At 35.4% G+C, this 11,238-nt stretch overlaps 1 protein-coding gene across 2 annotated transcripts in view; it reads right to left on the bottom strand.

Annotated features, from left to right (window-relative positions):
* Positions 1-11,238, bottom strand: part of LOC106107486 (guanylate cyclase 32E-like) — a 37,824-nt gene that overhangs the window by 4,314 nt on the left and 22,272 nt on the right. For both annotated transcript variants that reach the window (XM_013288357.1, XM_013288358.1), the window contains 10 exons: positions 9,755-9,907; positions 8,344-8,481; positions 6,781-7,041; positions 5,964-6,101; positions 5,027-5,324; positions 4,403-4,594; positions 3,082-3,259; positions 2,671-2,811; positions 1,880-2,003; positions 439-507 (listed from right to left, as the gene is read on the bottom strand). In XM_013288357.1, coding sequence (XP_013143811.1) covers positions 439-507; positions 1,880-2,003; positions 2,671-2,811; positions 3,082-3,259; positions 4,403-4,594; positions 5,027-5,324; positions 5,964-6,101; positions 6,781-7,041; positions 8,344-8,481; positions 9,755-9,907 — 1,692 coding nt within the window. The remainder of the gene's footprint in view (positions 1-438; positions 508-1,879; positions 2,004-2,670; positions 2,812-3,081; positions 3,260-4,402; positions 4,595-5,026; positions 5,325-5,963; positions 6,102-6,780; positions 7,042-8,343; positions 8,482-9,754; positions 9,908-11,238) is intronic.

Genomic DNA, 11,238 nt, shown 5'->3' with positions numbered 1-11,238 from the left:
ATAAGTAAGTCAATAGGCTTTAGGCTGCGGGAGAATATTGCATAAATACATACATACGAATTTATTTAAAATAATAAAGTAAAAAAAATCAATAACATTATTGTTATTCATCATAATTATCATCACCAGCTCACTATATGTCCCCACTGAGGGGCTCGGAGCCTACCCTAAGTAAGGGGTGACTAGGCCATAGTCATACACGCTGGCCAAGTGCGGGTTGGTTGACTTCACACATATCTTTGAATTTCTTCGCCGATATGTAGACATCACGATGTTTTCCTTCACCGTAAGAACGTCGGGTAAATTATGTACATATGAAAATTCGAAAAATCGAAAATCACATTGATACATGACGGGATTCGAACCCAAGACCTAAAGGTTACATTTTAATTGGTATTTTTTTACATTTCATAATAACGTACAATCTTTTTTACATACCTTATAAACGTTGTAATAGGAAATAATGGCGTCGCAGTATGAATACAAGTCATTCAATATGTCCACCACCTTAAAAAGATATAAAGATTAAATATGTCTATTCAACATACGTTCAATTTTAACTGAAAAATTAAACCAAGCAGTCGAATTTACAGTTAAAAGTGTCTGTACTGAGCATATACCTTATGCCACTACGTATTTTTGCGTGTGTAGTAAAAATGTTAAGTGGAAAGTTCAAATGAAACTAGACAACTGAATATTGCAGGTCTTAAGTTAAATTTGGCAAACTGAGAGTAGCAGGAACAATAACAATTTACTTGTGTGTATTAAAGGCATAACTTTAATGAAAATTCGATCAAAATTTTACAGCTTTAACTTTTTAATTTATCTTAAAGATTGAGAGTTGTCTTTTGTTTTTGTAATCAAAATCTTTTTAATTTACATGATTTTATTTGAGACGGCCCTTATCAGATATTCTGAGAGGAAACGAAATAATCTTTGTCCGCCGAAATACATTAATATCGGAATCACTTCGTTTTTTTTTGGATGTAATCAAATAGATAGAACTTCGGTCATTACAGTAAAAGAAACAAAAACTAATTTTGTTGGATTAAAATTCATAACCATTAGAAATCGTGCATTGAATTGTAAATGAAAGAGTTAATTAATTCGAATTATTAGATTATTTGAACGTTGTTTAGATTTCATGATAACTATGTAGTTTGGAATTTATTTGTCACTAGCTTCCGCCCGCGACTTCGTCAACTATAACATTACTACAACTACACAAACTACAAACTATAACATTTATCTATCTATCCATCTATCTAATCTTTCGCATTTATAATATTAGTATGATAACATTCACTGTTGTTACTCTATATTTTGTTACTGTGATTCTGCCGGTTGCCAGGGGCAAAGAAACTTTCGAACGAATCTCGATGAAATTTGGCAAAGATGTTGATAGTCTGGAAGAACATATGGGCTACTTGCTTTTGTTCTTTTTTTAATTCTATGCTGACAGAATCGCGGTTGCAAGCTAGTGTTTGCACACAGTTGTCGATAGTCAGAATTAGAGCAAACACAGTCAGTGGCAAGAGATTAAGGTTCCCTTCAATATGTACATTAGTATTTGCCAATGAGCCAGCTTAGTATCCGTATAGAGCTGGATCAAAATCTGTTTCTAGATTGCGGTGTGTGTACAACACCGTGCGAATACACGGAATAGTTAATACATTTCGGATAAGACAAGATAGAGTTGATCTCAGGTTAGTTAAACACGAAATAGAAATAAAAAATTCTGCGAGAAATCATAGCATAAATTTAATTATTGGTCAAAAAAATCTATATTTGAAATCAACTGTCATTCACCAAATTATCTGTATCTTATAGAGACCAAAAGAACCCAAATATTGTTTATATGGAATTACTGAAAACATACCTGCATTGGACTGCTCGTATTAACAATGTGTGCGAAGTCTACAATATCGCTGAAGTAGACTGTAACGCTGTCGTAGCTCTCCGCCTGGACCGGCTCCCCGCGCTTCAGAGCCTCCGCTACGGTCCTGTAGCAAGAAACGAATTCTAAAATCTACACTCTACAATGAACTAAAAACAGGCAGAATTAACTTAAATATTTTAATGACTGATGAATGTACTCCATGCCACATCTAGTTTACATATTTCGATGCAACTCAATAATTAGTCTTGTTTTGTAAGTCAAGTTTTCGATACCACCTACATTTAGTTAATGTTTTATATTAAACTCTTGTATGCTTGCAATCTTATATGAATGTTATGTTTGGTATTAGTTAATTACCTTAAATCAGTGAATTGTTAATTTTCATTAAGGTAAATAAATATTCTTAAACCATAACTACGAGTACTACTATATCGTAGAAAGATCTACGACAGAGCATAGAAAAGTCTACGAAAGTTCGTAGCTATTACTACAAATACATTTGAGTAGGTATGTATGTAATTTGTATGAAAATGGAATTAACGCTGTTATAGACTAGCTTTTTCCCGCGAGTCTGTCCGCATGGAATAAAAGAAGCAAAGGTAGGCTTGTTCTTTCAGGCTATCCTCTACATCTGGTCCAAATTTCATCGTAATCTATTTAAAAGTTTAGGCTACAAGCTGTAACAAACATCCATCTATCTAAACTTTCGCATTTATATATTAGCAAGTTTATATTGTGAAGCGTAGGAGAAAGATAAATGTAGGAGATACCGAGGTAGTATTCTATTGAGGAGTTCGTCAGTTCTTCGCTTCTCGTGCGTCAGTTGATCAGTCTTCTCCTCTACGAGCGCTTCTAAGTTGGAGGCATATTTCTCCATCATGGCCAGCATGTTGTCGAATGTATTGGTTTTCCTACAACATTGAAAACCTATTTCTAATCTTTTAAAGTTTTTTTATTATAAAAATTGCCAATAAAGTCTTAAAAAATAAGATAGTTCTTTATAAATGTGATAGCTTTTGTCCGCGTATATTTAAAAAAACAAAAGTAGGTATGTGTTCTTCCAGACTATCCTCCACACCTATGCCAAATTTTATCGAGATCCTTTCAGCGGTTTAAGCTACAAATTCTAACATCCATCCATCTAAACTTTCGCATTTACAATATTAGTAAGATGTACTGACATGCCGGCGTGCATGTCCTTAAGTCGTAGCCAGACGAGGCGTAGCTCAGGCCTACGGTCGGGTCGTTCGCTCCAGCAGGCGTTGAGCACTGCGAGCACTGACGGCCGCGCCGCCAGCGCCCCCAGCGGTGGGCGGAACAGCACGCCGCCGATAGGGTGACGTACTCGACCTATTATCTCTATTAAAAACTTAGATTACTAAGTACCTTACCCTTTATTCGACGGAGTTTTGTTAGCAAAAAAGTATAACATTTTACCAACTCTAATCTCACGTATTTGTCCCTAAAATAGTATAGTACATTTTTGTAAAATCAGTTTTTTATCACACTGGACTCTATCGAATTAAGTGTTAAATAGATGAACTCAAGCTGTTTTTTTTTAATTCAAGTGTTTTAATATCTAATTTAAAAAAAAATCAATCAGGTATAAACTAGAAAAAAATATTTTCACAACACACATTTTTTTAAACATAATCACGTTAAAAAAGTCGTCATTTAAATATAGGACGTAGTTCGGTCATTAACCGAAAGTAACTCAACTTGATTAGAAGCAAGGAATCTTCAATCACCATAGTCTCTTTACGACAGCAAGATAGTAGACACGGGTCATTGACTTTCCTGAAAAAGTGGATAACTTCTGGCAAAGATCGAAGTATTCGAATCATTTATTTTGGTTTGGCGTTTGTCCAAAATAACAAATCAGAAAGCATTGTACAGCCTTGTCAAATATTCTGAAATTGCTTTAAATTCAAAGGATTCTAATTCTATATAATTTTGTGTAATTATTTTCAAGTAAAACATATTTGAAATTTGATTCCATGTTATTGAGAATTCAAGCTTTCTGATTATTCTTTTGACTATATTACTTAAATAATCTGTTTTATAAATTACCAAGAAATCATTTAAATATTTCCACGAATATTTATATAGTTTATAGAGTAGTTTTATTTCAAAAAGTTATAGATTATTTTACAATATTACTATTTGTTTTAACAACCAATACATGATAATTATAACATGAATTACTTAAAGACACAACGATATTAGTGAAACGATCTTAGTTTTTCATTACAACGTTGTTTGGTAATGCTCCAATAAGATAGGCGTCTTGATTTAACAGAGGGTGAAAGGCCAAAACAGCTGGCGAAAATGTACCCTTAACTAATAAACTGAGAAAGGGAGAGAGTATACATAAGGAAATAAGATTGTGTTTTGGTCATTTCACTTATCCGATTGCTAAATGTTTCATTAACTTTTTTTTTATTCTTGTTAACTCACAATAATATCACGTATATTAAATGAGAAATAAGGAACTTTACGCACCTGCGTTTGTTAAACTGGTATCACCCCACGGGCCGTTTCTGCCAAGTATTTCATAGAGTATGATTCCAAAGGAGTAGACATCTCCTTTCTGCGAGCCCCAGGGCGGCGGGGAGGGGTCGCGCAGGAGTTCGGGCGCTCGCCACAACATACGCTTCTCCATTCGTAATGCGTCTTCGGTCTCCATACATCCATCTATAGAAAAAGAATAAGTAACCGTAGTAAATTATAGAATGCCCCATTTGTTTGCTCATCAGCAGAGTAAGGTTCTGCAAGTAATTCTTGCATACGTGTTCGCGCCGCGCCGATATATACTTTTTTTACTCTGTGTTATATTTAATCTACCATTTGTACCTTTTGTTTGTGGCAACACTAGCTTACTCTTTGATCGTTAAATTAACGTGTTCACTTCGCTCCTCAACCAAGACAATTTGTAAAGCAATTAAACTACAACCCTTTTTTAAGAAAAATACTTTTAATATTGTAGGGAATATGGAAATTTCTGTATGGAACTATATGTTATAGTTAATGATTGGTCATCCTCTTACGAGTTTCTCTTATTTCTATTTAATGAAGAAGTCACAAATTGTTAATAAAATGAAACTGTCAATAAATAAAAATACTTACTTTTCAAAGTGTGCAATCCATAATCACATATCTGTAGTACCCAATGGCTGTCGACTAAACAGTTACTAGATGTTAAGTTGCCGTGGGACACGAGCGCGGAGTCGTGTAGATATGTGAGACCTCGCAGTAGGTCCGCGACAAGTTTGGCGACGAACATGTCGTCGAGCAGGAGGTCTCTGTCGGCGAGCACGCGCGCGAGCGAGCCCCGCGAGCAGTACGCGGACACGATACACGCGGAGCCGCTCTCCACGCACACGCCAACGAAAGCGGTTAGATTCTCATGACGGAGCTCTCGGATCTAAGATTTTGAATATAAAGAAAAGTTTACGATTAGAAAAAAAGTAAGAAAATGGATTCATTCACATGTGCTGCAGTGCACCGAAGCGCCGGTTTTCAATGAACACTGAAAATAAACACGGAGTTGAACAGAAGAGAAGAAGAAAAAAAACATGTATCGTTAAAATTACTATTAGAAAGCTAATTTAAACCTAGAATAGAAATAGAAATGTATATTACTAGTAATCTTTTCTTACTAATGTTATAAATGCGAAAGTTTGGATGTTTGTTAGTCTGCAGATTAAAGTGCTGAATGGATTTCGATGAAATTTGGCACAGATGATAGATAGTCCGGAAAAACTTTTTAATCCTACGAAGATGTAGTCGACTGGCAAAAGATAGTTAAACTATTCCTTGATTTTCAAAACAGTATCACGTCTTTAAAAATGGTTTAAAATGCATATTGTGTTTATTAATGTGTCATTGCTATTAAAAAAAATAATACACTGTTATTTTCATCGACCACGATATTTCAAAGAAAACAAAAATAGCAGCGAAAACAGAAATAATTCACTCATTAGTTCAATACCAGTAAAAGCATTTAAAGCGAAATTAAACATTTCACCGTAAAATCTCTCAACGAAAATAAAAAATAACATGCCTGTTTTAGTTCTTTTTTCACTACACGAGTTACATCGATGCTTTTCTTCTTTAATCTTTTAACAGCAACTATATTCCCTCTATACAAAGCGATCGTTGTATGCGCACGTCGCGTGTCTACCTCTTGTGGGATCGAAACCTTAAATAAGATGTAAATACATTAAATCGCTTCAGAATAATGATGAGGCCATTTGAATAGAAATGCAATCTCATTGAAGATGCGAAAAGCGATGTTGCATTACACAATAATAGTCTTCTTTAGAACTTATGAAGTCCTCGTACTTTGCAATGAGAAAATATAGATGGATGGATGGCTTTTTTTTATGAGAAGGGAGCAAACGAGCGGCGGGAACACAAATGTGGTCAACGACGCCCATGGACATCCGCAACACCAGAGGACCTACAGATGCATTGCCGGCCTTTGAGGAAATTGTAGGCTCGCTTCTTGAAGGACCCTAAGTCGTATTAGTTTGGAAATACCGCCGATGACAGACCGTTCCACAACGCGGCTGTGCGGGGCAGAAAGTTCCGCGAAAACCGCACGGTTGTGGAATGCCAGCCATCAACATGGTGAGGATGGTAAACGGCTTAAGATAGACGTTCAATTCTGGAAGATTTAACTGATCCGAGCTGTTTAAAACTGTGTATGTGTAGGCAAACTGTTCAGTTAAAACTGTCAGTTAGCATATGTAACAGTAATGGATGAAATATGGCACAGATGTAGAACATAGTGCCTATACCAAGATTTTTTAATCCGCGCGGACAACGTCAAAAATTAAAAAAATTAAATACATTATTTTCTAGATACAGAAACTTACCTTGGCATCACTGCACGCCGATATAAAAGTCAAATCTTTAGCTTCTATCTTCCAGAGAACTGAGGCTAATTTCTGTTCATATCTATAGTGTCGTAGGAGTAGCGCGGCAGCGAGGAGCGCGGCGACGGCGACGGCCGCCACCGCTGAGAGTACCAGGGGATCATGAGGCAAGGAGCACTTGTTGCCGTCGAAGCCGCACACCGGCTCAGCTATAGGTGGTTTGCCGTTTATCCACGCGATACAATCGCCGCCAACTAATTCCTAATTAAAACAACAATAATTTACGCCCGTATACAGAACGTGTTACTAATATTATAAATGCGAAAGTTTAGATGGATGTTTGTTAGAGTTTGTAGCCTAAATGGCTAAACGGATCTTGATGAGATTGGCATAGATGTAAGAACATATAGGCTGCTATACTTTGTTTTTTTTTTAATTCCACGCGAACGTAGTAGCAGGCGAAAGCTAGTATCATCATATTTACATTAATATTTTGCCGAATCTTTATAATGTTTCAAGGTATTTCACGAAAATTATCTTTGATAATGTCAAATAAACTAAATAAATTGTTATAGTAGTTTATTTTAAGCTATAAAATGTTAAATTAATACTAGATTTACTAGAAAGGTTGTTTATACTCTTGTTACTGAAATAAACAGTTTGGAAAACATTCTATTTTCCCCACCTTTCCGAGAATTGCCACGTACAAGCATTCAAACACATTTCTATGAAACGATTTCATTGAATATTATTCCAACAAACTTGTCGGAAAAACATGTTAATATCGCTTTTGAAATACCGGATTGAATTTTACTGCAAATCAACAGTAAAAGTCGGAATTTTTTTCTATATATTCAAACGGAATAGCTTGTGGAAAATCAGGTAATTTTAGTATGAGCAGTATTGTAAATGTATCATAGCTACTATAAGAGAACGCGCACAACTTTGACTCAACTATCGCACAACTCTTTAGTCGCGCTTTGATTCCTACGATCTTATATTAAGGTGCTTACACTCCTAGATTTAGTTGTGCAACTTAACAGTTGAATTCGCTGCGGAAGAATCGACAATTACACAATAGTTTTTTTTTTTATAACATAAGGTGGCAAACGAGCAAGCGGTCATCTGAATCCACCGAAATGGAAAGCGACCGCTGCCCATAAACATCCTCAATTGCAGATGCGTTGCCTACCCTTAATTGACGGAGGAGACGTACATAAAAAGGACATTTCCCCTTCTTATGTGTCGACTTCAACGTCAAATCCACTTTTTCTTCCCATCCTTTCCTCTTAAGAAAAGAAAGGGAAAAGGACTAAAATTAGGCCTCCGGCACCACACTCATCACACGAAACGCGGAATTGTTTCCACTTCACGCCTGTTTTCTGTGTGGTCGTGGTATTGCACCGGGCCATTCGTGCGAAGATGTTAAAGTGGGCTCTACCACTGTTAAGTTTGCGATAGTTGTGCGATAGTTCAGTCAAGGGTGTGCTTCCGCTCTTAATTTTGTGTATAATTGTCCAGTCTAGTTTAAAAGTTTGTATGTAAGGAAAGCCTACAACTTACAGGTAAGGGATCTGAGGAGTTGACATATCTAAATGCGGCTACAGGTTGTGCGCTCCATCCGGTCGCCGCGCTCGCGTCCTCCACCAGCCCTATCACTGAGAAGTTACCTTCTGCATCACCAGCGCTGTCCATGTTTACCTAAAAAGTGTTTCATATTTAAAACCAAAATCACACTCTTTTTTACTTTTTTTGATGTGAAAATATTAGTAGGTTTTTTATTAATTTACTAATATTTCCTTTAACCATACCAACTAAGCTCTAGGCTTGTGCTAGGATATGGTTCACGACAATAGTCGAATGGCGGGATTCGAACCCTCGACCGCAAGATCGGTAGTACGTGCCCCAAACCATTAAGCTATTGGCGCTTAAAATAAGCAATCTAACAACCGATCCCCAATTTACTCTATTAACCTACATAAATACCTATTGAAACATTTTTCAATCTGCTGTTTAGTAATTTGGTTATATAAAGTGATATCGGTAGTGCCAAGAGAAACACTTGTAAGACGTAAGCTAGCTATCGCTTGTTCGTAAATGCTTGTTTTTTTATTAAATAAACCATAGCACAATTGTTTAGTCTCGCTTTGATTCCTAAGAGGTTATAGGTTGCACTACTCGATTTTTACTTGTGCAACTAAACAGTTGAATTGGCTGCGAAACAATCGACAATCGTACAAATGTTGTGCGATAATTTAGTGAGTTGTGCGCCCGTTCTTAGTTTTAGTAAGCTTTTGTCATGTCTTTTAAATTACGTTTTTTCTAATAATTTTTAAGAAAAACATATAAAATTAAATTGATTTAATAATTATCGTTAGCATTTACATGTCGCTAAATATTGCCACTATGAAATAATTCGATAGCTTAATTTGCGCCGTGTCTCTGAATACATTAACTGCAAATTGTTAGTTGTAATCTGTTTAAGGCGTCAAAGTTGATTGTACAGAATGCAAACAATCACAAAATTAATTTGAAATTATTAACAGGATTGAAAATTGAATTACATCATTGAAGGGAAATATGAACCCTTCAATTTATAAGCTGTAGGCATGTACTAGGACATGGTTCACTACAATACAATGGGGGGCGATTCCTCGACCGCAAGACAGGTTGCATCACGATGTTTTCATCCATCTTAAGAATGTTGGCTAACTATACATATTAAATTCAAAACTTGAAAAACACATCGGTACATGTTGAGGTTGAAACCGACGCTCTAGATAGATAAATATTATAGAGTTTTAAATCAAATACTTCAAGCATTTCATAGTACTGATATTATGATTCAATTCTCAGAATTAACGTTCCGTATTTCCTAGTCTTCCTAAAGCCTGTCAAAGATCTGCGGTCCGTATTAAGATTTCTTTGAAATGATACTATAATCTAACTCCGTGAAATCCTGTTAAATACTTACGTCGAATCCTTGTAAAGATCTGTATGTTGTTGGTCTGAGAAGTTTCATTAGGGTAGCGCCATCTGTCGGCGGTACACCATTTCTCATGGTTGCAGTCGCAGCGCGCGCCCACAATGTTACCGCGTCGTATAAATGAGCAGCTTCTATCGGCACCTAATTTTATAACCCGAATTATTTATAATGCAACACTTAATTAAATAATTTTACTAAAGAAAGTTTACTTTTACTAAAGTTTGTAGTTTAAACGGCTAAACGGATCTCGATGAAATTTGGTATAGATGTAGAGAATAGTCTGGAAGGACACATAGGCTACTTACTTTTGTTTTGTTAAATTCCACACGGACGGAGTCGCGGGCGAAAGCTAGTATAAACTAAGTTAATTGCATTCTGAAGACTACAGAGGTGTTTTTTTCACATTTCGAAATCTTCCTAAATTTTACTAAACTAAGGAATTACTTAAACTTTCCTAAGATATTATAAATTGAATATAAAACAGCTATACTCTCAGCTTAAATAGTGTTTTGTTGTTCTTGTATTTAGTTTAAAGTTACTTATTTAATATGATGAATTTCTAAATAGAGAACAAAGCGAAATGAAAATATTATGATTTAAATTATTACAAGATACTTACGCATCCATAGATGAATGTGTAATAGAATTGTTTTGTAATATCGTGTTACGTCACAGTACACTCGATAACGTGCCAGTGCGGTTCACATTAAACTATTCAGAATTTGAAGAGCTTAAGATATTTCCTCAACCCCTATTACGCTGCCGAAACATTTGTTATAGAATTATTGTATTTGTATTGTTTCATAAAGGTGGATCAATAGAGAAATATATCTTTAATAGAAATTAACAAGAAAACCCGTAACTGATAAAAATCTAATAGCCGAATAAACTTGAAGCTTCGAAAAAAAAAATAACAAAAAGTTATGATGAGTGAGATTCGAACACTTTTTTTTCACTTTTTATTTTTAAATTCTGATTCTCCCGTCTACTCTATGTCTTTTGTGCTTATAATACATACTCTATGACATTCCATAAAACGAAAAGAACATCTCTTTCTTGAAAATTGGTTCAGTCGTTTAGGCTTCGTCTTCAATTGAATTATCATACTTTAAACAAACTGACATACACGACAAACATAATGCTCTTTGTCAGTCGATGATCAATTGTCACAATTCACACTACCGCCTTTGCTTTTATTTAACGTCCAATAATGTTTAGATAAAAAACACATATCGCATTTTAAAGGACAGAGGTCAATTTTCACATTAGTATGCTGGTCGTAGCTAAAGGGCTTTTTCGTACATTTGTATCACTTTTATCTCCGCTAAATCCAGCCTTAGGGTTATGTAAACACATTACACTGGTATACATTGTGTTTTAGTATGTTCTGTTCTGTTACATTATTGTGGTGTTGAGTAAAGTCTAGAGACGATCGCTTATTAAGTTTACCTTCACAACTATATAAAACAATG

This window comes from Papilio polytes, unplaced genomic scaffold, assembly GCF_000836215.1.
Source record: "Papilio polytes unplaced genomic scaffold, Ppol_1.0 DF822067.1, whole genome shotgun sequence".
Lineage (NCBI taxonomy): Eukaryota > Metazoa > Arthropoda > Insecta > Lepidoptera > Papilionidae > Papilio > Papilio polytes.
This window is presented reverse-complemented; position numbering and strand designations above follow the sequence as displayed.